The sequence below is a fragment of the Gregarina niphandrodes genome (genome assembly GCF_000223845.1).
Source record: "Gregarina niphandrodes unplaced genomic scaffold scaffold00015, whole genome shotgun sequence".
NCBI classification, from domain to species: domain Eukaryota; phylum Apicomplexa; class Conoidasida; order Eugregarinorida; family Gregarinidae; genus Gregarina; species Gregarina niphandrodes.
Genome location: NW_011646042.1, coordinates 75981 through 103966, shown reverse-complemented (window position 1 = coordinate 103966; position 27986 = coordinate 75981). Strand labels below are relative to the sequence as shown.

The 27986-nt window shown below is 50.8% G+C and overlaps 18 protein-coding genes across 18 annotated transcripts; 12 read left to right on the top strand and 6 right to left on the bottom strand.

The window, feature by feature from the left end:
- Nucleotides 1-172: 172 nt before the first annotated feature.
- Nucleotides 173-1321, bottom strand: GNI_081940 (hypothetical protein; the record flags this gene model as incomplete). The annotated part of the gene is made up of 1 exon (XM_011135749.1): nucleotides 173-1321. The coding sequence occupies one exon, from the start codon at nucleotides 1319-1321 to the stop codon at nucleotides 173-175; it is 1149 nt and encodes a 382-aa protein (XP_011134051.1).
- A 154-nt stretch (nucleotides 1322-1475) lies between these two features.
- GNI_081930 (putative S1/P1nuclease) lies at nucleotides 1476-2781 on the top strand (the record flags this gene model as incomplete). Its single annotated transcript, XM_011135748.1, has 2 exons — nucleotides 1476-2541; nucleotides 2582-2781. The coding sequence occupies 2 exons, from the start codon at nucleotides 1476-1478 to the stop codon at nucleotides 2779-2781; spliced, it is 1266 nt and encodes a 421-aa protein (XP_011134050.1).
- Nucleotides 2782-3524: 743 nt separating this feature from the next.
- GNI_081920 (C2 domain protein) lies at nucleotides 3525-8165 on the top strand (the record flags this gene model as incomplete). Its single annotated transcript, XM_011135747.1, has 1 exon — nucleotides 3525-8165. One exon carries the CDS (start codon nucleotides 3525-3527, stop codon nucleotides 8163-8165), a length of 4641 nt encoding a protein of 1546 aa, XP_011134049.1.
- A 288-nt stretch (nucleotides 8166-8453) lies between these two features.
- Nucleotides 8454-12209, bottom strand: GNI_081910 (FACT complex subunit; the record flags this gene model as incomplete). Its single annotated transcript, XM_011135746.1, has 3 exons — nucleotides 8454-11770; nucleotides 11866-11954; nucleotides 12052-12209. The coding sequence occupies 3 exons, from the start codon at nucleotides 12207-12209 to the stop codon at nucleotides 8454-8456; spliced, it is 3564 nt and encodes a 1187-aa protein (XP_011134048.1).
- A 13-nt stretch (nucleotides 12210-12222) lies between these two features.
- GNI_081900 (hypothetical protein) lies at nucleotides 12223-12666 on the bottom strand (the record flags this gene model as incomplete). Its single annotated transcript, XM_011135745.1, has 1 exon — nucleotides 12223-12666. One exon carries the CDS (start codon nucleotides 12664-12666, stop codon nucleotides 12223-12225), a length of 444 nt encoding a protein of 147 aa, XP_011134047.1.
- Nucleotides 12667-12994: 328 nt separating this feature from the next.
- GNI_081890 (60S ribosomal protein L30) lies at nucleotides 12995-13318 on the top strand (the record flags this gene model as incomplete). Its single annotated transcript, XM_011135744.1, has 1 exon — nucleotides 12995-13318. One exon carries the CDS (start codon nucleotides 12995-12997, stop codon nucleotides 13316-13318), a length of 324 nt encoding a protein of 107 aa, XP_011134046.1.
- Nucleotides 13319-14311: 993 nt separating this feature from the next.
- On the top strand, nucleotides 14312-14941 carry GNI_081880 (hypothetical protein; the record flags this gene model as incomplete). The annotated part of the gene is made up of 1 exon (XM_011135743.1): nucleotides 14312-14941. The coding sequence occupies one exon, from the start codon at nucleotides 14312-14314 to the stop codon at nucleotides 14939-14941; it is 630 nt and encodes a 209-aa protein (XP_011134045.1).
- Nucleotides 14942-15334: 393 nt separating this feature from the next.
- GNI_081870 (hypothetical protein) lies at nucleotides 15335-15937 on the top strand (the record flags this gene model as incomplete). Its single annotated transcript, XM_011135742.1, has 1 exon — nucleotides 15335-15937. The coding sequence occupies one exon, from the start codon at nucleotides 15335-15337 to the stop codon at nucleotides 15935-15937; it is 603 nt and encodes a 200-aa protein (XP_011134044.1).
- A 251-nt stretch (nucleotides 15938-16188) lies between these two features.
- On the bottom strand, nucleotides 16189-18102 carry GNI_081860 (endomembrane family protein 70; the record flags this gene model as incomplete). The annotated part of the gene is made up of 1 exon (XM_011135741.1): nucleotides 16189-18102. One exon carries the CDS (start codon nucleotides 18100-18102, stop codon nucleotides 16189-16191), a length of 1914 nt encoding a protein of 637 aa, XP_011134043.1.
- Nucleotides 18103-18501: 399 nt separating this feature from the next.
- Nucleotides 18502-19340, top strand: GNI_081850 (hypothetical protein; the record flags this gene model as incomplete). Its single annotated transcript, XM_011135740.1, has 5 exons — nucleotides 18502-18596; nucleotides 18634-18848; nucleotides 18890-18996; nucleotides 19037-19094; nucleotides 19132-19340. The coding sequence occupies 5 exons, from the start codon at nucleotides 18502-18504 to the stop codon at nucleotides 19338-19340; spliced, it is 684 nt and encodes a 227-aa protein (XP_011134042.1).
- Nucleotides 19341-19452: 112 nt separating this feature from the next.
- Nucleotides 19453-21307, top strand: GNI_081840 (putative calcium-dependent protein kinase; the record flags this gene model as incomplete). Its single annotated transcript, XM_011135739.1, has 4 exons — nucleotides 19453-19524; nucleotides 19568-19861; nucleotides 19920-20296; nucleotides 20332-21307. The coding sequence occupies 4 exons, from the start codon at nucleotides 19453-19455 to the stop codon at nucleotides 21305-21307; spliced, it is 1719 nt and encodes a 572-aa protein (XP_011134041.1).
- Nucleotides 21308-21423: 116 nt separating this feature from the next.
- GNI_081830 (hypothetical protein) lies at nucleotides 21424-21675 on the top strand (the record flags this gene model as incomplete). Its single annotated transcript, XM_011135738.1, has 1 exon — nucleotides 21424-21675. One exon carries the CDS (start codon nucleotides 21424-21426, stop codon nucleotides 21673-21675), a length of 252 nt encoding a protein of 83 aa, XP_011134040.1.
- A 741-nt stretch (nucleotides 21676-22416) lies between these two features.
- GNI_081820 (putative eukaryotic membrane protein) lies at nucleotides 22417-24720 on the top strand (the record flags this gene model as incomplete). Its single annotated transcript, XM_011135737.1, has 2 exons — nucleotides 22417-24438; nucleotides 24625-24720. 2 exons carry the CDS (start codon nucleotides 22417-22419, stop codon nucleotides 24718-24720), a joined length of 2118 nt encoding a protein of 705 aa, XP_011134039.1.
- Nucleotides 24721-24822: 102 nt separating this feature from the next.
- On the bottom strand, nucleotides 24823-25502 carry GNI_081810 (putative multiprotein bridging factor type 1; the record flags this gene model as incomplete). Its single annotated transcript, XM_011135736.1, has 3 exons — nucleotides 24823-24921; nucleotides 25046-25254; nucleotides 25424-25502. 3 exons carry the CDS (start codon nucleotides 25500-25502, stop codon nucleotides 24823-24825), a joined length of 387 nt encoding a protein of 128 aa, XP_011134038.1.
- Nucleotides 25503-25510: 8 nt separating this feature from the next.
- On the top strand, nucleotides 25511-25951 carry GNI_081800 (hypothetical protein; the record flags this gene model as incomplete). Its single annotated transcript, XM_011135735.1, has 1 exon — nucleotides 25511-25951. One exon carries the CDS (start codon nucleotides 25511-25513, stop codon nucleotides 25949-25951), a length of 441 nt encoding a protein of 146 aa, XP_011134037.1.
- A 106-nt stretch (nucleotides 25952-26057) lies between these two features.
- Nucleotides 26058-26789, top strand: GNI_081790 (hypothetical protein; the record flags this gene model as incomplete). Its single annotated transcript, XM_011135734.1, has 1 exon — nucleotides 26058-26789. One exon carries the CDS (start codon nucleotides 26058-26060, stop codon nucleotides 26787-26789), a length of 732 nt encoding a protein of 243 aa, XP_011134036.1.
- A 124-nt stretch (nucleotides 26790-26913) lies between these two features.
- Nucleotides 26914-27332, top strand: GNI_081780 (putative DNA-directed RNA polymerase subunit; the record flags this gene model as incomplete). Its single annotated transcript, XM_011135733.1, has 2 exons — nucleotides 26914-27019; nucleotides 27088-27332. 2 exons carry the CDS (start codon nucleotides 26914-26916, stop codon nucleotides 27330-27332), a joined length of 351 nt encoding a protein of 116 aa, XP_011134035.1.
- A 178-nt stretch (nucleotides 27333-27510) lies between these two features.
- Nucleotides 27511-27861, bottom strand: GNI_081770 (hypothetical protein; the record flags this gene model as incomplete). The annotated part of the gene is made up of 1 exon (XM_011135732.1): nucleotides 27511-27861. The coding sequence occupies one exon, from the start codon at nucleotides 27859-27861 to the stop codon at nucleotides 27511-27513; it is 351 nt and encodes a 116-aa protein (XP_011134034.1).
- Between the last annotated feature and the right edge of the window lie 125 nt (nucleotides 27862-27986).

Below are 27986 nucleotides of genomic sequence, written 5' to 3'. Positions count from 1 at the left end.
ATTCCAAGTAGTTCTAGAAACTCCGGTCTCTCCTTCACAGCTGCCTTATAACTATGGCAATGTAGAGTAGGAATAACGTTTCACGCAGGGAGAACGGCAGTGAGAACGGCTTACGTTTCACGCAGGGAGAACGACTCAGGCAGGCAGGCAGTTAGGCATGTTCGTGGCGAGCTTACTTCTCAAGTCTGAGGACATTTTCTTGGTTGCATGCCTTATTGAAGATCTCGTCTATGACGTGGTCAGGTATGTGTTCCGTGGACGTTTCAGTTGTGAGTTGTGATCGTGTTTTCTCTAACGAACGCACAATATGTCTAAATTCGCTAAGAGTAATCACATTGCTAGGATCGGTGGGGTCAGTGGCAAGCAGGTATGTTACCCATCCTCGGCTGCCAGCCCGCGAAGAGTCCACGACCGCGGGCGACGGAGTCTTCAACGACCCGGTCACCGCCGGTCCGGTCGCCGCTAGGGACGGCGGTGGCAACAACAGGCGGTCCCCTAGACCTGCATCCAGGCCAGCCTCCACAGGCTCGCAGCTGCTGGGGGGTACTAGCAAGAGGGGACTTGTTTCTTCTCGAGAGCTAATCTCCCGGGGTTCCAATCCGGCGTTGTGACCAATGGGTGCTCCAACCATTGTTGCTGGAACCAGTGGTGCTGGAACCAGTGGTGCTGGAACCAGTGGTGCTGGAACCAGTGGTACTGGAACCAGTGGTGCTGGAACCAGTGGTGCTGGAACCAGTGGTGCTGGAGCCAGTGGTGCCGGAACCAGTGGTGCCGGAACCAGTGGTGCCGGAACCAGTGTTGCTGTGGTGACTTGTTGGAGGTGGCGGGCGGGCGGGAAGACTCCCATGGGCAGCCTTGAGGCCTTTCTGTTAGTTTTGCCGGCGCCATAGACGGCGGACCAGGTGCTTCTTTTATTATGCGCTGCGGCCTGATCTTCGAGACCTTTCCACATGGGACCAGTGAGACTGTTGCCTCGGCGGAGAACGCCTTTGCCGGGTGACCGTAGTATACGGAAGCTGAACTCGAGCCTCTCATCTTCGCTTCCTTTCATCATAATACCAAGGCCGGCACACCATTCCACGAAATCCAAAACGCCATCACCACGGAAGTCGAACGCCTTGAACAATCTCTCCGGGAGAAAACTGTTGTCCAGCAACGCCATGAGCCCCAGGGACTTTTTGAAACATACGTAGCTCATGAATCCTTGTGGTGCCAGTGCACGAAATCTTTCGTACAAAACCACCACGGTACTCGACGGCAACCCGGTCAACGACTGCAACTCATCCAGTACGTCGGCAGGAATCTTGGGTGGAATACCCATGTTCTTAAAAGAGAAACAGCCACTGCATGTAGAGTGATCAACACGGAGGACGAACCAACTTACCGGTGGGAGGCTTTGTAGTCATCGTTCACGTTGGTGGTGATGAGAGAGGATGAGTTTGACGAACTGCACATTCATTTAATATTTATCTACGATGAGGTTAGGCGGTCTGAGCTTGCTGGCATTTTGTGTAAAGGGCTGGGATGCAGATGGTCATGCTGCGATAGGTATGACATGTATGTCTGGGATCAAGTCTGGAGCGTTGAGTCAGCTGAAGCGTTTGTTGGGTGGGAAGGATGTGGTGGATATCTCATTATGGTCTCATCAATTGGTGGCGAAGTACCCAGAGATGACTGGGATTTATTATCAGACACAAGACCGTGAGGTAGATGAGGGATTGGTCAATTGTGACTATTTCAAAGGCCTTGATAACTGTCAGGATGGTGTGTGCATCATGGGTGCTCTAAATTATTATTTCAACAAGTTAGTTGGTACTGAATCACATACTCAGTTTGTTTCCCCTTTGAAACTGAAACTGAGTGATACTGATCTCATCAAACTAATTGCAAGCCTTGTTGCTGAACTACATTCCGTCTCCAGATTTGGATATACCTACAATAGGAATGGTAAGGACCTGAATATTAGCTACCTTGACAACCATTCCAAAGTTGATACCACACAATTTAAATATTGGGATCGAGATCTGGTTCAAAAAACCATCAAGGATAGACCCCACTTCTGGTTCTCTGGGTGGACACATATGAATAATCTAGCAAGACCTATTATTCAACAAGAGGAAACACTCTGGAAATCATCCGAAAATAAAACCGAAATTTTCGAACAATGGGCTGCATCCACCTTCAGAGATAGCTGTCAGCGAGTGTTCCGGGACAGGACCAAGGCCTCACAATACTCTAGATTACAAATACAACTCAAGAACAAACACGACCCCGATCTTTTGGCCAACATGCCCATACTCAAAACCGATTTGGGCCATGAAGATACGCCACAGGGAGCACTCGGACCTGGCCTTAACGAGAGAGATATCAACTACCAAGAAGCCGCACTACTTCCTACCAATCATCTCTACATAGACTTCGACCTTCTCAAACATAAAATCCTGCTTGGAGGTCTTCGATTATCCTTTGTAATCAACCATATCCTGACTCATAAAGATGCCAAAAAACTCAGAATGGGTTCTGCTGTTCAACTCAAAAACCGTAATACACCACCGCACAACCAAATGCAATGTTTATGCAGACAACCCCCCAGTGTCAGGGTCGGGCATGTGGGGTAATCATCGCCAGGAGGAAGCCATTGCCACAGGCTGGTCATCCAATTTGATTACTAACCTGGCCATTGTGGGGGTTATCGTCGCAGGATTCATCGCCTTCCTGAACTTCACGGGGGACAAGGTTGCGCGACCAGGAGAACATGCCGGCCCCAAGGTCAAAGACTAGGTCGTGCTTGCCTGCCTGCCTGCTTGCCTGCCTGCTTGCCTGCCTGCTTGCCTGCCTGCTTGCCTGCATGCCTGCCTGCTTGCCTGCCTGCCTGCCTGCCTCAATGAACACATTTAGTTGCCATACCGATTAGCGACCACGCGATTATAGCCTGACTCGACAAAAGGCTCACTGATGATGATGTCAATAATTTAATTCCGATTACCAAGCCTCATAGAATGTGGTCATGCTATGATGGATGCTTTCTTGGTCGAAAGTTGTTGGCGACTATTTGATCAACCACTATTCTTCTTCTTTCCATGTTGGGTGTTCATTTTGATTAGCGAGTCCGACCACCGATCAGCAGTTTGGGACCCCATAAATTCGACCAGGGTTGAGAGGCAACCAGGGTTGAGAGTCAACCAGATGGGTGTGGTACAGTGTGTGTGAAGGGACGCATCGCTGAGTGAGATCGATTTATAAAATTTGCAGGATGATGCGCGAGGGAGGACGTTCACCGTATACGTCTACAACTAGAATAAACCGAGATGCGTCACCCTCCAGAGGGTCGCGGAGAACGTTAACATGCCAGGTGAATTCTGGGTCTGACTTGATTAACCCTGCTAGGAATACGCCATTGGTAGGTTGCACGTGGTTGTGGCGATAACACGTGTTTGTGACAAGTACGTCTGGATTTTTAGAGTGAGCCGATAGTTCACCTGGGATTGGGTAAATTGTCTAAGTCCACACCAGTGGGCAAACAGATGGAGAGGGACCGCTTTGACTTTAATAAGGCGATTCACTTGCCGTATTGCGGAGAAGAGATAATGCGTGTTATGCTTTCGGATGGTGTATATCAAGTGGGCTGGGCGGATGTTCCTATTGGCCCGAACGCGATGCAATTTGATAGTATGGATGGAGTAAAGGTTCCGATTGAAAATCGAGCAGGCAAGCCGTGCGGAGTTATTTACCTTGGCTTAAAAAAGAATTCAGCGCGAGTTCAGACAGACTTGCAGGTGGAAAGGACGCCGATTGGATCGAAGAACACTGACTATGAAGTGGGTCCGTCTACTAGTAAGGAGTCGACCGTTCCATCGGGGACGACGACCACTCCCCCAGATCAATCGATTCCGACACCGGGATCCCCTGTGAGTCCGAGTGGTGAAATGAAGTCGATGAGGTTGAGGATTGTATCTGCGACTGGATTGACGCTTAAGGACGGTTCTAGACCACAACGGCCATATATAATGGTTGAGGATGCCAGCAATAAGCTTCGGGGAGGGTCTGCACAGGGTTGCACTGTCGACGGCGATGTGAAGAACTATAATCAGACCTTCGTGATGCCCATAGCGGACCCGACAGAGAAGGTGACAGTGACAGTAATGGATAACGCAAAAATGGCTCGGGATCCGACCGTGGGTATGGCGACCATAGTTCCTAATAACTTTAAGCGACCAATTGAAGTGAAGAATATACCTGTTCTGAATAGCCATGGCGAGCAGACCGGGGTATTACATTTGGAAGCAATAAGTTCCGAAAGAACTGAGACGGTCGCTCGTGTGTTTGTCGAGGATCAGGATGAGCCTGACTTCATTAAGGATCGTGATGCTGATAAGCATTCCGAGAACGCAGCTCCGGTTAATCCGATATCTGTTAAGGCGGGTTGTTGTCGTGTGAGGGTGACCGAAGGTAAGGGTATTGAGCGGGATGCTCATCCCTTCATTAAGACGTCTTGGAAGAAGAAGAGTGCGCGCACGCGCACATTAACTACGACGGATCCGAGCGGCAATAGACAGTGGGAAGATGAGTTTGTGCTGCCGTGTACTCCTTCGGCGGATCCGTCAATGGTGTTTGTTCTACAAGACAACAAGAAACTACACAAGGATCCGATACTGGGCACGGGCGAGGTGAATGATCTGCAGTCGATTCTGAATGGCGACACGCCCGTCGAGAAGGTGGTCACCTTCAGGAACACGGCGGGTAGCGCGGTGGGCGACGTAAAGATGGTCTTCAATCCGTCCAAGGATGCTGTCAGCAAACTAAGTTGTCTGCCAGCTTCGGAAGCCGTACCTGAAGGCACATACAACTCTGTCCGCGTTGTGGCAGTATGTGCCAGTAATCTCGTGTTCGGTAAGGGCAAGGATGTTTGCGACCCGTATTTGACAGTCACTCATGACAAACAAACACTTAAAGGTAAAAAACATAAGAATGCGGGTCTTAATCCCATACTTATGGAGACTTATACCATGCCGGTCCGGCCTAACTACCCTGTGGAGTTTACTATATCCGATCATGATACGCTGGGTAAAGATGTGCCTATTGGGACGGGTAAGATCGCGTTGCCGGATCTGACACGCAAACAGCGCGAACAAATTCCTGTCAACGTGCCTTTGGAATTGAACGGGAAGAACACAGGCATGCTTAATTGTCATATGACCTTGCTGAAGGAGAAGGTTGGGGCACCCGCTATGGAGGCGGCGAACCTTAAGGAGTATAAGGGCCAAAACGCCCAAGACTTAGTTGAGTTTGAGGGGCTACCGGCGTACAACTCGCTTTCGGCACGCGCCATAAATGGAAGGGACCTACCGCTCAAAGACAAGGCAGACCCGCACGTTGAATTCGGACACGGCGGTGGTTCAGTGGCCTGTTCGCCACACAAGAATGGAGGTCCGAACCCTACCTTCCCGGCCGAGGTGGCGACCTTCCCAGCGTCCAACAAAGCGTATCTGCGAGTTACGGCCAAGAGCGGTACGAAGGAAGTAGGCACCGGCTACGCCTACCTGGGTGACTATTTCAACGAAGAAACGACTCCAGTGCAGGCTGTGGCGGTCCCTCTGGCCAGTGCGACAGGGGAGCCGGCGGGCACAGTGAATGTGGAAATTGCCGTTGCCGACAAGTTCTGTGGTCAGCCCACCAAGACGATGGGTGTGCTGGAGGGACAGGTGGTGAACCGGAGTCCTGAAGGAATCTCTAATGCAAGCCCTGGATTCGAGGCGCTTGATATCGAGATCGTCAAAATTCAGGACGTGCCCCTACCTTCCAAGAGCGCCAATAAAACCCCCTCCGCGGACCCATATGTGAACGTGGTCTTGGGCAATCAAAAGCTGCGAGGACACACAGTCAAGAAGGGCAACGGTTCATGCACGTTTGGTGACGTCTACCGATTCCCCTGCCAGCCTGTAGAGTTCATAAAGTTTGAAGTACAGGACGACCAGAAGCTGCACAAGGACCCCGTACTGGCATCGGCAAAGTTGGCTACGGCGCCGATCATGAATAACGCCAAGTACGCAGAGGTGCAGCGACTGAAGTTGCCTCTCTTTAAACCCGACGGCTCGGAAGGCGGGAACCTGTTCATGAAGGTCAAGGGTTACGCAGACCCGGTTTATGAGAAGGCGAGTGTAGTAGAAGGTACGGGCGCAGGCTCGGCGGTGAGTGCCGTGAATGACGATGCATCTTCACACGGTGCCACGAGGTCGGCAATCAACTCACCGTACAAGTCAATGCGAGTGGAGATTTTGAACAGTGCCGATATAGGCGTTGCGACTGCGGACCCGTACGTTGTAGGACGTTTGGGTAAGAATACGCTCAGGACGCACACGGTTGAGGATGGAGGCCACCAGGCTGAGTTCGGCGACATCTTTTACTTCCCTTACGACGGGGACAGAAAGTTGAAGCTGACATTGTATAATAACCGTAAGATGAAGCGGGATGAAGAGTTCGGGTATTGTAAGCTGGACCTGGATCCAGTAGTGGAGGCGGGAGAGACGTCGATTGTGACTGGTCAATTGGTGAACCGGAAGACCGGCGCTACCGGCGGTTCGGTGACGGTGATTGCGACGCCCTCTACCAGCGTGGTGCCAAAGGCGTATGCCGTAAGTCCGGAGGAGGACGACGAGGAGGTGCAGGTCTATGGGAACCACCCGGCGCCATGTCTGGAGCTTGAGGACTTTAGTTTGCGAGATCAGCCGGCTTCAGGTTCGGCGGGTGTGGGCACAAAGTTGGCGCCGTATGTAATTTGCAAATTGGGCAAAGGCAAGCTTCGAACCAGCGCTCCAGTGCGGCTGGAGGCGAGCACGGCTGGGGCGTCTGTCGCGGACTTCGGGGAGGTGATGCAGTTCGCGACTGCTAAGGCACCAGTAACACTGGAACTGAAGGCAGTAGACAACGTCAAGTTCCATCCGGACACCACGCTTGGCAGCGCCTCTGTGGACGTGACCACCTTCAAGCAGCCGGAAGGGGCCTTTGAAGCGCCGTTGTTGGACAAGAATGGACGACCGACTGGCGCCAAGGTTACCGGTAGGTATCTGTGGAGCCAAGAGAATTTGGGGAAGAAGAAGTGTCGCGTCGTGATGACACCTGAGGCGGGGCTGAAGTTCACGGCCTCACCAAAACATAATGGCACAAAATACAGCAGCGGACTGCCCTCTGCGGGTACGGCGGGTGCGCCTGAAAGCTACCAAGTGGAAGTGATGCCCACGAATGTATACCGTAACAGCAAACCTTACGCCGAACTCCACGTAGGTGATCAACACCTACGCTTTGACACTCCTTTCGATAGTAACGCAAAGGTCCGCGAGACCGGTTTTATTGGCTCCGGCGGCGAGAGTACAGGGGTGCTTAAGGTATGCGACGCAGACCAGCCTGAGCAGCAAGTTACTATGCAGGGCGTGGTGGACATGGCCGGTATCCAGGAAGGCGACGTGCGTAAACTCTCTATCCGATGCGTGGGTACTGGCGGCAAACAAGAGGTTGAGCTGCAGGTCGCCGGTTCCGACGAGCCTGTCAGTCGACCCCGCATCCACGAGTTCGGGATCAATACCGAACAGACAAAAGTTACCGACCAGAACGCACGCGGGATCTTGATTAATGTCATTGCCTGCTCCACTCTGAAGTCAGGCACTTCGCCAACTAATTCCAAGTCACCCACAAACATCCAATCACCAGTTTTATCTAAGTCGCCTGGGGCCTACGCTCAAGCCGACCTGGATGTGGAAAAGATATGTCCCTACATTACCGTACACCTTGGTCGACACACTCTTCGAGGTATCACCAACCGACAATACGACCCCAACTACCCCATCATGTTCGACACATTCCTTCTACCCTACAATGGCGAAGCGGAAATGCGTGTCACTGTCTACAATAATATCAAACTCGGAAAGGACACCGTTATAGGCTCCGCTTCCGTCGGTATGAACCAGTTCATGAAAACCGGAACGCCCCGAGAAGAACAACGCGTTAAGATCCCTATCTACGATCTCAACGGCAATCAGGCTGGCGCGCTCAACTGCAAAATACAAGCAACCTCCGAACTCTGCGAACCACACGCCAGCGAGCGCGTACGCACCGACTCGCCCCTCCGCGACCCCAAAAAAATCGCGCAGACATTCCCGACCAAACCCTAAATTTATTTTTAGTCAACTTACTACCATACCCACCACCTGCTCGGTGGGTCGGCCGCGTCAGCCCAGGCAGATCACAGGGACGAGAGGAGAGGGGAGGGAAGAAGGGGAGGGCTGCCATGTAGGATATGACATGCATGGCAGTGACATTCCCAGAGACTGTGTCTTGACAGACGCAGTCTCTGGGTGTGTTTGTCTGCGTCAAAATAACTGGAAAAAGACGATTCGCCGCGCGCTTGTGGGAGCACACGCGTGTGCTCCACGCGCGCGGACCCGCGCGTACATTGCTATCTACCGTCGGGCTTTTTTGGGGTTGTTTCCTGGCTCTGACCGTCGTCGTTTGGCTGGAAGTTCATCGTCGTCTTCATCGTCGTCTTCTTCGTCGTCTTCATCTTCGCTGTCCATGTCTGCATCTGCTTCGGAGTCGTCTTCGTCGTCGTCTTCGTCGTCCTCGTCGTCTTCGGAGTCGTCGTCGCCGCTGGCGGGGTCGCTGTCGAGTTCCTCGTCGTCGGAGCTGCCAGTTTCGGAGTCCGCGGCGAAGTCTTCAGCGTCGCCATCTTCGTCGTCATCGGAGTCGTCGTCTGAGTCGTCGTCGGAGTCTGAGTCGGAGCGTTGGTCGGCTTGGTCGTCTTTGGGGCCGCGTTCCGTGACTTCATCGACCATGAAGCTTCTGAAGCCGCCGTCGTTGAGGAAGTCTTGTATGTTGTTTTTGATATGTCGTAAAATGTTCGACCACGTTAGGTTGTTTTTGCCTTCGTACCAAACAACATCCATATCATTGAGCCAAACCTTGAGCATATCGAGTGACTCCATTGGGATGTTTGAGATGGTGGTGACGGGTTTGTTGTAGTCTTTGAATACGAATACCATATCGATGTTGCGCACGCCGTGAACGACGCGTTCGAAAGAGACGAGTTCCACGTCGTCCATAGGAAGTACAAAGGGGGGCCACTCGACGAGGTGCACGAGAGCGTTCCGTGTTGGCATGAGTGTAACACTTGTGTTGCGGGGAACGCCCAAAAAGGACAGCTTCTTGTTGGGTACTTCAACGTTGAAGGTGATGGGTTGTTTGGCCAATGCGTGCAGAGCACTTTGAGAAGTAAGTCCGCCACCGCTAGCGCCACGAAGACCATGGTCGCCACCATTGTCAGCAAGGTTATTGGCATTTTGAACCAACTGCATGGTCTGTTCCAGGAAGACTTTGAACTCCTTGTTGATTTTATTCTTCTTTTCCATTTCACGCTGTTCCTCGAGAATCTCATCCGGATCATGCTGTGCATGATGCCGGCTGGAAAACGGGTGACGACCATTATACCGGTCAATAACGTCGTCTACTTGTATAACATGGTCTGAATAGAACTGGATGTCTTTTATTTTCTTCTTATTAACTATGATTGGGTGCTTCAGATGCAAGTGGATGATTATTAACAAAATATCGTTGGTTATTGGTTGGAAGAAGCAATACTTGATGTTATGGTAAATAATGTCCACTGCCTCCATCCGTGGTGCCGTGTATCGGAATCCGTTGAGATGCGCCTCAAGCTGACCCATGGTTTTGCGCTGGTGGCCACCTGAGTGTCTGATGCAGAGCGATCGGAGCACAATGCTACGGCCCGTACGATTCATGAGAAGCGGTACCGACATCATATTCGGACCGCTCACACTACCATTACTTGACATGACCACGTCGTCGTTGCTCTTGTCTTTATGCTTCTTGCTTAACTCCTTTATCGCCTTCACCAACATAGTCGCATTCGTATCCACTGTTGTGATCAGCAACTCCTTGACAAACAAGTGCTCACTACTCAGCTCCGGTAAGATATTGTTTTGCGCAGTATTATTACAAGTACAGGGCTTCAGCGTCACAGACGCCCCGCCCGCAGCCGCCTCCGCATTGCGCTCGGCCGCCCCACAACTACACTGTGCAGCGCTCTTTGCCGTCGGCGTAAAGAACGAAAAACGGATCACATGTTTGTTCTTCTCATCGTCCTGCAGGTTCACGTTCCGTATCATTGATATGTGGAACGGCACATGGTGATTGTTGTACGGAATCAGCACTGTGTCGTGTATCGTATCGATGAAGATCTTGTTCGGCCTCGCCTCTTTCGGTAACTCACTCATGTCACGGTATGACACAAATTGGTCCAACTTCTTCACCGACTTCCGGTCCTGCACGAAACCACCTATATCTAAATCCCGGAAACGGTCCTTAAGTTCCGCCAGCTTACGCCTCCGTAATTCACGTTGCTTCGCAATCAACTTCTCAATTTCCTCCATCTTCTGCCCTCCTCCACCCATCCGTCTGCGTGTGCGCACACGTGTAGCCACTGTCTCACTCCGACTGCTTCTTACTGGCTCCGCCTCGTCACCTGAGGATCCAGTTTCCGGCTTTGCCTTTTCACCCTTGCCTGCCTTTTCGCCCTTGCCTGCCTTTTCGCCCTTGCCTGACTTTTCTCCCTTGCCTGACTTTTCCCCCTTGCTTGCCTTCTCCGGCTGCACAAAGTTGAACGACACCTGCTCCACCGACTTCGGGCAACCTCCCGTCTTAATATCAGCCTCCGCCAGACCCTCGTCACTTGTGACGATGCCTGAGTCATAAATCCATGCGTCCGTCTTCCCCATGTAACGCTTCACCGTGACACCAAAGGAAACCGGCATGCCTCTCGCCAATACGTTCGCGGCGCTCTGCGCATTGAACTGAAACCCCTCCGTCTCCAGTCTGCAACCGAGGACACCTCCGAAACTGGGAACGATGCAGTCGGCGATATCCGGGTAGTTACTCTTGATGTGGCTCATACACTCCTCGAACACGGCGTTAAACGACTTACCCGGTTTGATTAAACCCTGCAAATGCTTCTGGATGCTCAGTATATTGCTGTACATTTTCAATGTCTGTTCATCGCCGTCAAGGATTATCGTGCGACAAATGTTTGCGCACACACTGAAATATTTAGCACCCAAACCAATCGATATGGTGCCCTTGTCCAAGTGTAGATCATTCTCATCTGTAGTCGTCTGGAACTCCAGCCGGTACGGATTCGGGCCCGATTCGCACGAACTGTACACGATATCAATGTCTTCCGGGTTCAACTTATATTTGGCCCGCCATTTACTCATCCGCTCTTCATCCTCTAACGCCGCCTCGGCTAGATTAGCCACAGCCGCGTGCGTCACCTTCTTCCCATCCACCAGGATGTCCACAATCCTATGGATGATGACCTCCTTGGCCATCCGTGCAGAAACCAATGCTGCACTCGTCGCGTCTTTCTGGCCCACAACATCCAACTCAAAACCGATCCGGGTGAAGGAGGCGTCCACTGCCAACCACCGCAACTTTACTAACCCCTCAGGCCGGTCCTTGCAGTAGCCCTCCTCATCCAAGTCCTCCCGACTACATGGAAGACCCAACAACGCCAGGTACTTTTCCGCCTGCAGACCCATTGGTCGACGGCATGTCATCAACGCCCCACCCACCTCACAACCCTTCAGCAAAGGAACGATCTGCCCAACCACATGCGCATTATAGTCATCCGTGTTACGAGGAAGGAATAACAACTTGTAAGATTCTGTCAATGTCTCATTATTCGCCAAACGCTGAAATATTAACACTAAACACAAACTTATCTCAGCCAACCGCCACCTAGACCCAACTAACCAACGAAGCATAACCGCTCACAAGCGGTTCAGTACTACAAGCTCTTACTCTTTTTCCCCTTGGCCGAAAATGCTATTCTTCGATCCTTGAAGAATACTATGAGAGTCTCCGGAAAGATTAGCTTAAAGATCCATAAACTGTAACACAAAATGTATGTGCGCTCAATTCCGAGCGCGTTCGCACACGTGTGTGCTCTCGATATTGTGTTCGAATATTGTGTCTCATGTTGCGTACTGTAATGTTCCGGGTAAGGTATTAATGTCTTCGTCATCATCTTCGCTGGGTTTTCCAGTCAGTATGATTATTGCATCGATATCCTTGAACACTTTATCCCATATCGAGTAAATTGTATTAAACCTCTCAAGACATAGTTGTGGGTCTATCGAGTCCATTTCTGGTTAAAAATCAAAAACAACATTCGCATTCAAAAGGGCAAAGTTTTGTACCACCTCCCTGCCCAAGTTTCAACTCTTCCATCGTATATATAGGCCAACCTTCTTCGGTATAAGTCCTTGTCTTACCATCAATTCGCTTGCCCACCCCATTTAACTTCATCTCCTCATCAAACGACTTCGCGACTTTGTCTGGTGCCGATGTATTCTTTAAAGCCAGTGTGTTCAATGACGCTTGGGCCTTCTTTGACGCCCGGATCTTCTTTGACGACAAAGTGTCGATAACCCCTTCGGCGCAGCTTTTCCTGCTCTCTTCGGCGTCAACTGTAGTCTTTATTCGGCGGTCTTTCCGCAACGGCTTCTTCTCACCCAGCTTTTTTGTTTCTGCAAAGAGCGCCGATATCAGGCTCTTGGCATCCTCCGCAGCTTCGGCCTTCGTCTTCCGCTTTTTGCCCATAATAAATATAACACTTTCCGGGCAACTGCACTCGGGCATTTACGGTGGTCATCTCAGGTGTCCCATACATTCTATGGGACCGCCATATGTATCGCCGCCGTGTGTGAATGTCCAACACACCGGCGCCATATTTGCCGAATGACAGGAGGTACGACATAGAACAATGGGTGGGACATGGTGCCAGCGGGGGGTATGACGGGGGGCCAGAAAGAAGTGGGAAATGGTACAAGGAGGGGAAGCAAGTGCTAACGAGTGGATGTCCTAAAGTGCGCGCCGTTTTGTCTTCCTTTTTTTGGTTGTGTTAACTCTTTTGAAGCGGGGTGATATCATGGCCAAGAAGAGCAAGAAGACTACGGGGGACTCTATGGCCCAGAAGCTGCAGTTAGTTATGCGTTCAGGCAAGTGTGTCCTGGGCTACAAGCAGACGCTCCGCTCCTTGCGTAGCCGTAAGGCCAAGCTGGTCATTGTTGCCAACAACTGCTCCGCCCTTCGCCGCGCGGAACTGGAATACTATTCCGTCATTGCCCGGTGCGGCGTGCACGGCTACGCCGGCAACAATATCGAGCTCGGCACTGCTTGCGGTAAGATGTTCCGCGTCGGTACCCTCGCAGTCACCGACCCCGGCGACTCCGACATCATTCGCAGTCTCTAAACGCTTTTTTCAAACAACCACTAATATTACCCTCAAATATCCTTGTTGACAAACTTTAAAAGTGTGTGAACACACTTTTTTGTGCCCGCCTGCCAGCTGGCCTGGCCTCACCCGCAGTGAAGAAATTCCTCTTTGGCATCCAGAACACCTTCTCGCCATTCTGCTCTCCAACCACTCTGCGGGGCCAAGGAGAAATGAAGCCTGGACAACATTCAACGATTAGATTTGTGTGCGCACACGAATTACGAAACAAAAATAGGTTTGCGCGATGCGATGCCCCGTGACGGCCACCGTTCCGATGCCGCATTTGCAGGGGCTCACCCCCACTACTGTTGGAGCGGTAAGCCAGGCTGAAAACTTGTTCGAAAGCCGAAACGGAGCCGAGAAGGAAAAGAGAACGGATTTGACACGACGGGTAGAATTCAACTGTGACGTTGGGGCACCGTTCTCTTCTTGAGCAACGGCAGGATCCAATTTCCCGGGAGGGGTATCGCCGGCTCAAAAGGTGTGGACAGACTCAGTCGGGCATCGTTCATGAGAACTGGCGGGGTCCAAGCGTGCGGGAGGAGTGCCGCCAGCGCAGGGGCAAAAAACGGATGGAATCAGGCATCGTAAGTGAAACAAGCGTGGTCCAAATTCGCGTTAGCAGCACGATCAGCAAATGGAATCGAACACCGAGGGTAGGAGAAATCTGCGATGCTTTCGGGTTTGTGAGCTTGTTTGGCTATATGGCGTCGCACCCGCGAGTGCGGTTCATTTAGGGTGCTGTTCCCGGCGATTAGTCTTCGCGATAGACTTCGCGAAGAAACCAGACGCTAGCGACAGTCTTAGAAAGAGGGTCCTGCAAACACGCGCGCGCGCTGTCAAAAACAGAGAAACAGTCGCAGTGGTTTTCTTCTTGGGTCATACGCTTTCCTCATACGCAAGGTGCGGGACCTCGCTGCATTGCAGGAACGGATGAATGTCTCGGGCGATTAAAAATTGGTTCGCGAGATGAGAGGCCCAGTCACATCCATCGTTGGCCCTAATACCGTATTTGCAGCGCTCGCCACCACCGTTATAATGAGTCATGGACTCTTCGGGCGCAACAAGGATGATGAAGAGGTGTATGTGGTTGATAAGGACGAAATTATTGGCGTGCAGAAAGAAGCCGTCTGGAAGAAACGTAATATGGCGAAAGACCTAAAGACGGCGTGGACATTCAAAGCTCATCCCGTCACAGTGACACAGCTGCGAGACGCATACTGTGCGGGCAAGGGGAACGTACTGAACATCAATGTGGGCGCGGCCGTACAGTTGCGGAAGCTTGATGTCTCTGCAGACTCTAGACGTCGAGTGTGCCACTACTGGCAGTGTTGGAATGGTTCAAAAGTTGAAGAGCTGTTCGGAGGTCGACACGGACGGGCGTGGCAAATGGGCACGGATGAGACACGGGAAGTAGAATTCAACTTTGACGTTAAGGGAGAGGCCGTCCTTATTCTTGAGAAACGACGTGATACAGTTTCCCGGGAGGAGCATCGCCGGCTCAAGAAGAGTAAACAGACGCAATCCCAAGAACCAAGCCAGGTTGCATCTGTCAGGTTGCCTCTTGGTGAGCGGCGAAATCCTTTTCTTTCAAAGTAGTATTGCCAACCCAAAAAGTATTGAGCATAGATTGAACGGATGTTGCAAACACGTGTGCGGTTCATTCTAGGGCGCTGTTCCCGGCGATTAGTCGACCTTGGTGGGGTTATGGATTTCATGAAGGAGTCAGACGCGAAAGAAGGAGAGTCTTTCGGTAGTATTTGATATCCTGATTTACCTTAAACATATTACTCGCTTTGATGCGCTACAGCACGTGCGCGCACACGCCTGACCGATGTCGTTCATGTACCAAAGGACGGGCAGGCGGGGCCTAGCACAGACAAGAACACGCGTCTGACGGTTCGCCCCTTGTGGCAGAGGCACCAGTGGCGCTCTCCCACAAGAACGGGGAAATTCTTCGTCCCCTCGGGGAAATAAAAAAAACTTCGCGAGATGAGAGGCCCAGTCGTGTCCACCGTTGGCTTTGACACCGCCTTTGCAACGCTTGCCGCCACCGTTCTAATGAGTCATGGACTTTTCACGCGCAACAGGGATGATGACGAGGTGTACCTGGTTGGCAAGAAGGACGTGGCTGCTGCGGAAGCGAAAGCGGTGCTGGATATGCGACGCATGTTGAAACAGCAAGAGTACGCATGGAAATTCAATGCTCATATCATCACAGTGGCACAGCTGCGAGAAGCATGCGATACGAGTAACGCACCAAAAAACGAGACGGGCGCGCCCGTTCAGTTGCGGAAGGCTGACGTCTCTCTAGACTCTAGACGTCGAGTGTTGCACTACTGGCACTGTTGGACGGACAGGCGGCCTGAACAGCTGTTCCAATGGTCACGCGGAAAAATGGAGGAAAGGGGAACGGATATGAAACGACGCGCGAAATTCAACTTCCACGACGAGCATGACATCGTCCTTGTTCTTGAGAAACGGCGAGACCCAATCCCCCAAAAAGAGAGCCAGCTCAGAAAGAGGGAGCCGAGCACCGTTCACGAGAACTGGCGGGATCGAAACACCGCCAGCACGAGTACAAAAAGCGCGTAGAATCGGTCATCGTTTCATGAAGGGTGGGATCTAATCCTCATTGGGGGCGTCACCATCTCAAGGAGAGTAGTAGGTGAATCGAGCACCGAGAGTCGGGTAAATACCACTGTCGCATAAATTCTGCGTGGGGTACTTAGGTGGCTTTTTGCTTGTGGGTGATTTGTAAGAAATGCGGGCGTCGCTCCGTTTTGGGTGTTGCTTTTTCCGGGGGGTCTCTTGTTCCAGAGGTTGCGTGTTCCAGCGGCGGTTAGCTAGTCGACCTTGATGGCTCCGTAGATTTTGCGAAGAAACCAGAAGCTAGCGAGCGTTCCGGAAGCGCCGGTGATGAGGAAGACGGTATATGCGGCGAGGGCGGAGTAGCCGAAGTAGAGGAGCGTGCTGGCGAAGTTGTTGATGTCGAGGACTTGGATATAGTAGAGCACACTGGCTAGTAGAATGTAGACGCCGCTGAAGCCGGCGGACCACCAGGAGCGCCACCACCACCGGTGGTTTTCGTGGGCGATGCAGGTGTAGGTGAAGATGATGCTGATGAGGCAGCTGGTGGCGACGAGTAGTGCGCAGATGACGAAGAGGACCCCGAAGAGGTAGTAGAGTTTATGTTGCCAGACGCTGTTCATAACCATCATGACTTCGGCGAAGGTGGCAGTGAAGGGTACAAGGCCGCCGATGGGACAGAGGACGAAAGAACGGAGGTAGTAGGGCAGTGGCGGCACCATGCGCGGAATGAGGTTCGTTCTGACGGGCAGCTGCATGTCGGGTTGCCGGTAGCCGAGGAAGGCGCCAATGAACACGAGCGGTACGCATACCAGCAACCACAGGCCCAGCAGCAGTAGAATGTAACTCAGCGGTAACGCGCCGGTGCTGTCCTTGATCCAGAGAGTCAGGTTCATCAACAAGAACACTGTAAAGCAAATACCTGTGTACTGGAACGCCGTGAACACCGTCACGAGCAACGTATTCTGGTAATTGGGCTGCAACAGCCGGTTGAAACGGGCGGAAACGTACCCTGCCGGTACGCCCAAAAGGAAGAATAGCACTAGCGCTGTCTGCAAAACCAACCCGCGCTTGGAAGGGTTCACGAAGCCCAGGTGGATCAGAGTCAATGTCAGGAACATCATGCAAATCAACTGCACTCCAATACCCAGACAACAAGCCATTAGCTTGGCAAAACGCGGCTTGCGAAAGACGTCCCCGTGCAACAACTTCCAACCACTTTCCGCTCGCATCGCTTCGATGTCGGCTTCACTGGAATTGTACATGACCAAATCTCTTCGCAAAATTCGCAGCAAGATGCTGCCCGTAATAACCGCCAGCATCACGGTTAAATTGAACCCGTTCAGAATACCCATCGTGTGGATCTGACTCGGACCCGACACCGCACTTATGTAAGCGTCCCACCGGGTCGCCCATTGCACGCCACTGTAGGTATGGTAAACCGAGTAGGTAAAAATTATCGGAGAACCTTCCGCTCTCAAATTCAGATCCAACGGACCATACGCCGAAGCCTTGTCGCATGCCTCAGACTCGCTCGGCCAGTCTACTGATTTCGGCGTCATTTCAAACTCAACCACCTCGTTGTTGTTGTACTTGATCGTAAAATCCAGATGGTTGAACAACAAATACTTCTCTGGCTGCTTCATATGCAAACCCACCGGATAACCCCCCACCACCAATACCGACTCCGGGTGCTGAGGATGCGTCGCGTTATCCGGCATCAAATCCACCTTCCAATGTTCCAGTGCTTCGTAATACTTCAAGTAATCCAACGAGTTCATTCGAATATTTCCTTGAAGACCGTCCGCAAACAGATTTACGTAGTACTCTCCGTCAATCTTGTCTTTAAAGCCTTGAACTCCCTCTTTCGTAAGCGTCTTTGTACACAAAATCTCGCAATCGCGCTGATCCATATACGATACAGAGTAAGGGGTATTCTGCATAACATCGCCAAGAAGCACATATCCCAGCCCACCTTCATTTGTGACCAATTCAGCTGGCTTGCACACATCCATCGAGTAGTAACTGTATGGTACTTGCGTCTTGGCGCTCCATAACTTTCCTACCTCTATCGGAACTTTGCTTCCAATCGAGTAGTGATGGGGTGCGTATCCGGGCACGTAAAAGCCCGAAACCACCGTCGCGGCCACACCCAACCACTTGTTGACCATTTACAAAAAAATTGCCCCTCTCGTCGCTTCAAACCATAACAATCAAGTTAAACTGCGCACAACACACACGTGTGCTATGCTATGAAGAGATCACCCATTTTTGTATATCTGCTCTTGTCTGGTCACAAATGTCACGGCGTCAGATTACAAGACGTTCTGCGCCCGGGAAGCATGGGTTTTTCTCCTCCTCCACCGGAGAGCGTCAGAGAACATCACTTGGAACATCACTTGGAACATGATCATGAGAAAACATCTCCAAACGTTGTGATCGACACCCGACGACGCCATGGGAACGGAACCCCTTGCGCTCGCTGTGGAGGTTATTGTGGCGGGTGTTGTGGCGGGCGATGTCATGGGGATGATAGAGGCGGTGGAGGTGGAGGAGGAAATAACATCAACATGGCATTAACGCCTCTGGCGGGAGGACCTTCGGGGTCTTTGCATTCCCTCGATGAACTTGAAGAAGAGGATGATGACCCAGTGATAACTGACATGTAGGATCCGAGTATCATTTACACAAGTCTTATGCAGCTTAGTTCACGAACAAGTGGACGACACCCAACGGAATAAAGAGAACAATGACCATAAAGAAAAGGAGGAGGAATATGAGGATGGCCGAGATGAAGCTATGGAGGAGGACGTGCCCAGGGAAAATGCCGAGCTACAAGAGCACGCATTTGCCGTAAAAGAAAGACTACATGACTTGCCGGATCAGCCGGAAAAGCAGGCCAATACGATTGCCCTCCGTAAGATACATCTGTGATTCGCCGTAATGCATTTTAATCAGAGGAGAAACAGGAGGAGAAAGATGTCAAACGAAACGAGGTAGAGGAACGACTCGAAGTCTTGAAAGACGAGGAGGAGGAGGATGAACCGGCTCCTCCTATTAAACATGTAGGCGCCAGCAACGGGAAACATGAAATCGTTCTTGCAGGAGGTTGAAGAGTCAGCGACAGTCTTGGATGAAGTCCCATCAGATGTGGAAGAGAGCGGTAAGTGGTATCGCCTGCATAACTTTATTCTTGTCAGCGGTACCGATTGTGTCTCCTGATCGTCCAAAGTCAGCTGAAGTCTTCTGTGATGAAGTCAAGAACGAAGCGGAAAAGGCAAAGAAGCTTAAAGACGAAATCAAGCAGGAGTCTGATCAGGTAAAGATAAAGGAGAATGAGAAGCGATTGGAGGACGAGTCCGCCAAAGCGCAAGAGGCCATTGACCGCGAGAGCGCGCAATTAAATTAAAAAATTCTTTTTGGTTCATGCAGTCCAAAGACCGGGGAACTAGTAAGATCAGAGTTGTTAATGACCCGCTCTGACAACTTTAGGCAAGCGCCATGATCCAAATCCATTGGAGATGCAGGCGAAGCTTGATAATGTCTTAGGTGACAAGAACATTTTCATCAAGAGTGCTAGAGCCAGTTTCAAGGTAAGGTTTGGATGTTAGGGGTTGAGGGCGCATGTGATTGTAGCAATTTGATATGGATCATTCCAATTCTCTTAACTTCGCGGAGTGCCAGCGGCTAATTCAGAGGTTGTCGGAGAATCTTGCTTTACCCCCGGTGGATCCCGAGACTTTGCGAGGTATTTTTGATAGATTCAATACCAGTGACAGCGACGAGTTAAGCGCGGAGGACTTCACAATGATGTTCTGGCAAATTCTTTGGAGAGTTCGAGAGCGTTATTACCCGAGTAAAACAGTGCCGGTGCGACGTTCTTTTTTCGTGGGCCGAACAGCCATCGGCGACAACCAGATCAAGAGTACTGTGCACACGAGTTTGCACACACGCGCAGTGGCACGATCAGATGTGCTGTTTCATAGAGCTGTTTCACTTTGAGAAGCTGCTCGGTCAAGGTTCCTTTGGACAGGCATTCATGGTCATTGAGAAGAGCTCACGCCTTGAGCGGTGTTGCAAGGTTATAAATAAGGATAAAGCCAAGGTCCCAATAGAGCAGATTGAGGCTGAGGTGACGGTGTTGAAGAGCCTAGATCATCCAAACGTGATTAAGATACTGGACGTTTACGAGGATTACCATAATCTGTATATAGTCCAAGATTTATGTACCGGAGGTGAGTTACTGAAGCGTCTGTCCCAAGCTCACGAGCGAGCAAAGCTTCTGACGGAGAAGTATGTGCGAGAGATCATGAATCAAGTGTTGAAGGCTTTGGCTTACATTCACGAGATGAATGTCGTTCATAAGTAAGTGGTGGGTCCGGGATGGTAGTTTTGTGCAGGGACTTGAAACCGGAGAACATCATGTTCGCTGATAAGGGAGTTCATTCGGAGATTAAGGTGATTGATTTTGGCTTGGCGGAGATGTTCGAGGATCAGAACCAGATGAGCACGCACGGTGCCGGAACGATATTGTATATGGCGCCGGAGGTCTTTGCCGGGTGGGTGACGATCAAGTGCGACATGTGGTCGGCCGGCGTGGTGATGTTTCAGTTACTTACAGGTCGGTTGCCGTTTCCGGGACGTTCTGTACCGGAGGTGAAGACTAAAATAATGCGGCAGGATCCGCCTTTCCGTGAGTATTGCCGCCATTTGTCGGAGGAGGGGGTGGACCTGTTGAGGAAGTTGTTGGACAAGAACCCTAAGACGCGCTTGAGTGCTAAGGCGGCATTGAAGCACGCATGGTTCGAGAGCGCTCGACCCAGTACGGTCGAGTTGGACGCAGACGTGTGCGCGAACCTGGCAAACTATGCGCGACATTCGAACTTTAAAGCGGCATTAATTAATTTAATGGCGCATCAGTTGAACTTCAATTCGGTACAGATTCGGCGGGTTACGGAAATTTTCCGGCAATTTGACGAGGACAACAACGGCATCTTAAGTCGATCGGAGTTGGCTAAGGGGCTGGACCGTGCTGGTTTCGAGAAGTGGGAGATTAACAAGATCGTACAGGCACTCGATGTGGACGGCAGCGGCGACATCAGCTACACCGAATTCCTGGCCGCCGCTTACACATGGCGCGAGAGCGAACTGAACATCATTTGGACGGCCTTCAACAAACTCGACCGTGATCATGATGGTTGTATCTCAGTTGAGGAGTTTGTTGAATTACTATCTGGCCAGGCTTCGGGCACGGGTGAGACCTCTAAACTGATCAAGAAGGATGAAATCGCGAACATACTTAACGCCGTAGACAGAAACAAAGACGGCATAATAGACTGGCAAGAGTTCCTCGCGTATATGAAGTCAGAGAATTAGAGCGCCGCTTTTACGTACTCAACGTGATATATGTACCGGCTGCTGTGGGGTGACTGACTCTTTGGGACGATACTTTGACGCTTCGGGGAGGTGAGGGGGGGCGGAGTTTTTAGTAAATGATTACAGCGGCCGGGGAGGTGGAGGGTGCGCCCGTTGCGGATGAAGATCATTTGCTGGAAGAGATTGATCCAGTAGTCGCTGTACCCCAGGACGGCACCTTGGCCAACGACATTCGGAAAGTGATCGCGAGAAGGGCTGCGAACATGGTTGAATCCTACTTGTCGGGAACGGAGAGAGCTTACTGGCCGTCCCAGAATCCCCCCGTTCAGTATGGCACGCCAGTGCAATATGGTAAGCAGTTCTCCTGACCCGCGGTGGTCCCCAAAGGTGGTGGTTGCTGATGGATCCTAACTGTATCATTTGTTGGCGTAGGTCCCTATCAGCCATTGTTATACTCTGGTTTGCCTACTCCGGGTCACATACCGAGTGGCGGGCAACCGTTTTATCCATTGAATTACATCCAGTACAGCAGTGGACCAGCGCTGGTGCCGAGTCCATCTGGGCGGATAGCGGGCGAGTCTGGACCAGCCAGTCCTCCCATTCCAGGTGGCTTGCCGTTGCCGCTTTATTACCAGTCGAAATCGAAAGCGGGATTGTCGAATGTCCTGATGTTTGGCGGTTCGTTGTTAATTGGAGGACACGCGTGCGTCGAATTATTGTTAGTGCCTCTCGACAAAGCTGTCACTCAAATCTGCTTAGTTGCGTTCTCCATATTATTGGCATGCTTGGAAAGCAGCTTCATACCAGGCCACGGCCAGCTGCTGAGGCATTTGGAGACGTGGTGTAAAGTCTTAGTTAGACCAAAAGGCCGAGGCGTTTTGGCAATCACGCTAGCGCTTTTATACGCCTCCATTATCCGGCTCACTCTGGGTAGCTTAGTAGTGACTCTAATTGTGTTTTTGGTGGGTCTTAACCGGATCTTATAGAGCAGCTATAAGAATTCGATACATTTGGATAGGATGTTGCAACACCCAACAGAGGGATTTATACGAAGAGAGAAATCCAACACGAAGAAAGCGCCCCGATTCCAGAAGGGGAATATTTAGTACATGTTGGAAGTCCAATACGATGGCTGTGGGTTAAGTTATATGAGTACACTTTCTGGTGATGAGGAATTGTCTCTGTTGACATGGATGAAGGATGAGTTCTGGTGCAAGAGACCGGTGTGCAGATTTGTACCTGAAGATTCGGAGAGTCCAGGAGAGGTACGAAAGAGTGTGTATCAGGATAGGAGTGGATATACGGAGAATCGGGGTACTATCCCTCAGACTCAGTTGAGGCACTTTTTGAAGACATTTATGACATATGAAAGCCTCGCCTTTTGGGGCTTATTGGTTTGCTTTCAGCAGTTCTGTTACGATATTACCTGGATGCCCCTTAAAGCCGCGGGGGCGCTGGGTAAGATCCTCCGGATGTTATGGTTCAATTCGTTCCGAGGATTGTACAGATACAAATTGAAGAGAATTAATTCCCTTACAGGTTCAGGAATGGGTTCCCTACGCATGGGGGCAATGGCAGGGATTGGGCGTCAGGCTTCGCCCAGACATTCGGCCCCTCCCTGTCCAACAAGGTCGAACACCATTAGAAGACCGGTAGTAACAGGCTCTACATCGACTACCAGCAGATCCGCTCGGTCTATGCGGTCGAGCGACGGCCAACCGAAGGGTTTTGAAGACCCTCTCCCAGGACCGGGCGATCCGATGCTGAACACTAGTGCCGGAAACGCAAACGCGAAGCCGGGTCAGCGGTTACGAAATTGGCTGAATGGCTACAGACTTGGTGACACATCCCCTGCTCTACCCGCGACGCCTGCGATGGATTCGAAAAGGCGTAAGTTTAAACTGTGGCTGAAACGGCTTGGAGCTCCAGGCTATAAGGTGCTCCAGGAGACTGGCAGGCTGCTGGAATGCAGACTGGAAATGATCGGCCCCACAGATGTAAGCAACCTTTCGACCTTAATGGCCTTTCTACTCTCTTACTGGTTATTCAGAAGATGCGTATCATTCAGTGCTGCATACCACTTCATTCGTTCTCAAAGCTTATTAAAACTTTACGTGATATTCAATGTGCTGGAAGTTGTCGACCGCATGTGGCGTTCCCTGGAGCGTGACGCCCTTTACGAGCTCATGGCGAACATGAATCGGCTATTTTGTGACTTGCACCCGAAGCAGAAAGTTGTGATTGCCAAACGAGCCTTTGACCGAAAAAATGAGCCCGGGGGAGATCATGATGGGGGAGATCATCAAGAAAGGGATCAGCCGGCTGGATCGGTGGGAGGGGAACGGGAAGCAACATCCCCGGGAGGATGTTGGCGAGAGTCGACCGAGAGCTCTTTTATGGGTGTGACCGAGGGTCTGGATTGGTGTTCGGCAATCGGAAACATTGTCCTAAATTTGACGATATCGGTCCTTTGTATTTCAAGTCATGTGGTTATGCATTTGGCTCGTGGTCTATTATTGTGCATCTCCATGACGTCGGAGCCTACGGCAATGTTCCTATTGCTCTTTTCGAACAACTGGGCCGAGTTGAAGGGTACTGTGTTCAAGAAGCAAACCTTATTTTCATTATTTACCCTCGTGTCAGGTGACATCATCGAACGGTTTCAGGTTTTTACCGATGCCCTCTTCGTCTATCTGCAAATGAATAGTGCTCTCCGAGTCGATACAGAAGGCGAACTAAATGGACCCACCACGGTGGTTAAATGGCTCACTCTAATGTTCGCCATTGAAGTTATGGTAGACTTCTGTAAATACGCATTCCTGATCAAATTCAATAAGCTCTCCTATATGGTGTTCTCAGAATTCGAATGGGTCCTTGGATTTGATTATCTTGTGAGCCGGTCTCCTACCTTTCTAGTGACTCGGAAGCATTCAGTAAAACAACTAGAGGTACCCGTCAAGTTTCAAGGCATGGCTCCTTTCTCAAGAATCTCAGCTGAAAGACTCGGCTTTCAGACTCTCGCCCTACTCATCTTCCTCCTCTCCTGTCTACCAATTTCTAACTTGCTCCAATACCCATTCCTCTCAGCTGCCTGTCTTCTTCTCACCTGGACATCAGTCGTTCTCCTCAATGTAACATCTCCTCACCCGCTTGTTCCTTGTCACCCCGCTACTCAGTGTAGTGTCTCCCCGCTACTCAGTGTAGTGTCACCCCGCTACTCAGTGTAGTGTCTCCCCGCTTATCCTATCCTTTCCCACTTATCATCCCTTCCCACTTATCATCCCTTCCCGCTTATCCCTTTCCGTTATCAATTTCAGAGCATCTTATCGTTGTTCCTTATGGCCTACTGCAGTCGCCACCTAGACTCAATTATGAGCGTGACAGACGACATCGCACAGCTCACCTCTCAATAAAAATGACATTGCTTGAGTTTCTGAACTCGGGTTTGTGAGGTAGGACTTTAGACCCCGTAATAATACACCAGCTTGAGAACTTTGGTACCAGAACAATGTGAGCTAATCAATCTGGGGCTTGGGGGGCTTTTGGACGGCTTTGGGCAGATGGCAACCCAGCACCTTTTGTAGCTTCGTAATGATTTGACCATTCGGAATAGCCTGCAACAACCAAATGTTGTCAACTGGGGTACGTCAACTGGGGTACGTCAACTGGGGTACGTCAACTTGGTGTCAGTTAAATCGGGTAAGTGGTGTCAGTTCGAGTGTTTGGTGAGGAGCATACGCGGCCTGATTCGTAGTCTGCAACCACAGAAGGTTTCTCGTTTATTGCTTGCGCCAGTTGCGATTGGGTCATCTTCTTCTCCATGCGCGCTTTTTGGAGAGCATCCCTGAAGCTGTTGGTGAGCTTGGGCAAGGCTGTTTGTAAGTCATCCTGCTCCAGCCGTGCAGCGTTTATGGTAACTGGTCTGTTCTTGTTGGTTCCAGCGTTCCCTAAAAATGAGATGTATTACCTTGACTACAGGGAACGGATTGAGGAACGGATTCAGGAAAGTTTATTCGAAGCACTTTATGGGGAACATTCATGGGGAACGCTTTATGGGGAACGCTTTATGGGGAACACATTATACGGAGCACTTTGTGCAGATGGCGGCGCGCTTACATTTCTTCTCGACTACCACTCCTTTGCCTTGGCGCAGAGCGGCTGTGACATCCCTGCTATTTTTGCTCAGTCCGCTCATCGATAAAAATGAAAAAGCAAATCCTCTTTGCCACGGGCGTGGCCGCTCTGGGAGAGCGCGACACGAACCAGTTTTATTCTCTGACTTGCGGCCGAGTTCCTTGGGACCCTGACGCTGTACCGGACTTGAGTACCCGTTATCCCTTTGGCGCGGACGGAGAAACGTGCACCACACCCGCGGATTACTTGCTCCAGACTGCGCCCTTTTACGACGGGGAGCAGACGGGTTTCTGGGCCGATTGCGAACGTGCATTCGCATTTGACGTGTGCGAGGACTACATGAAACCCGTATGCGACAGCTTCTGTAAAGATGCCTGCCTCTCCCATTGCAGAGAGCCCTTCGCCACATTCCAAGCCCTTCAAACATGCGTCAATTCACACGGACTTAACAGCTGCGCCTACCGATACGGTCTTGTCAACTTTATCAGCATCAAGTCCGCCTGCCAGTAAGCAGCACACCAATTCGAGCATACACTTTCTTAGATTCCAGATCGAGGAGTGGAAACCGGCAATCCCCGACAACACGGGTAGCTGGTCAAACGGCCTTGCAGAAGTGATGATTGTAGCCCCTGACTGGAGTGACTATGCTACAGGTAACTTTAAGAGTATAAAGCGGATGATTTTACAGCTGGAAGTAAGGCCTAAAACCAAAACGGATATGCCAACTGTTTCGAAAAACTTTGCCCCGAGCAAGGTATCAGCTCTCTCCGATGAAGACCTTTCTTCGACGACGGAAGCGTCCACGACGACTACAAGGGAAGTGCCACTGCCGTACACTGTCATTGAATATGATTCGACGGTCGCTGAAGACTATAGCCACATCGTGAGAGTTATAGATGGAAGCCAGTTGTTTTCTGCGCAAATTGCTAACCCTGAAGGGAACTGTGGCATCCGACGTCTGGGACAGCTACCCTTCTCGTGGGCTGACGTACACAGTTGGCAAAGAACCCACATGTTTGGCTCCCGTTATTGGATCGGTCCAATAAGCAGGGTTGGAGGTACACGTAATACGGCCGCAGTAGAAGGAGAAGGGGGTCTATATCAGATCGATGTGACCGACTTGTTCAATATGAACGTCTGGAATACTGTAGGCACCGACGCAGTCATTGCCGTTTGGTTTAATACCAAACAGGATATTGAATTCGGAAATTGGAATAATTTAGCTGGTATCTATTTACAGAGTGACGTTAGCAACCAGAAAGTGATTACTAAAAGCACAATCAAAAATCTCAATTCATTAAGCTTGCAAGGAACATACAGCGAACGATTAATCTTCGGAGAATTGTAGACTGACCCGGTGCTGGGATGACCCCGGTTGGTGGTGCTAATTATGGGAACAATTAATTATGGGAACAATTATATTAGCTTCAGAGAGAGGGAATTTTTTAAATAGCACTCTGGTATTCATTCAAATGTCAATTAACTATTTAAAGGAAGTGGATGATCCAATTACCAAGGAAAAAGCATTAAAGTCATCTCTAATTACCATCAGCATTAGTGGAGAAGACCACACACTAGGTAAGGGCCTGTCTGTTTCATCGTTGAATGGCTTAAGGAGAGGTACGAAAATAGTCTTATTTACATAGGTAATCTTCTTCGGTCGAGACTGAGTCAAATGCCAGAGGTCGAATTCGCCTCGTACTCTATTCCCCATCCATCATTGTCGGAGATGAACTTCAGGTTACAAGTGAATGAAGGACTAGTTGCTTTGGACGTCTTCAAGCAAGCACTGGATGACCTAATATATTTGAGCAAAGGGATATCGAAAGAATTCAATGAAAAGTATGGTCAGTTTGATACTACCATGGCGGATACTACTACGGCGGACTAGTCACTGACTGCTTGACTTGATTTTCGTGTTCGGGAGGACAGAGAGGTCGGGAGGACAGAGAGGTCGGGAGGACAGAGAGGTCGGGAGGACAGAGAGGTCGGGAGGACAGAGAGGTCGGGAGGTTGGATGAGGCATATAATGACAAAGGGCATGGTATTCAGGAAGTTAAAAATTTTCTTCAGGCTTGAAGTACGGTTTGCGTCACTTGAGCTGAACCCCCGAGGCCGTTGGAGCCCCCGAGGCCGCTGGAGCCCCCGAGGCCACCGGAGCCTCGGAGGCCGTCGGAACCCCCGAGGCCGAGATCTTGTGAGGCCTGGTTGTGTTGGTCTAGGTCCTTTTTGAAGTGGTGGATACGTGACCAGGGATGGAGGAATGTGTTCTCTGGTCTGGGTCCGATCTGTTTTTGTTGCTCTTCGGAGATTAGAACGGCTGAGCAGTCCGGATCTAGAATATTTCCGAGCGCTACAGCATGAGCATTCATGAACTCGGGAGTGTAAAGTCCATGTGTGAGGTTGGTAGGTGTTTGCATCCATTTGTTTTGGAGGAATGCAATCATGAGTGGGTGGTGAGGTTCCATCGGAATGGGTCCGAGGTCGGTCAACCCTTCCTGGCTTTCTTGGCCTTCGCCTTCCGCGTCCGTGTCGCAGTCTAAAC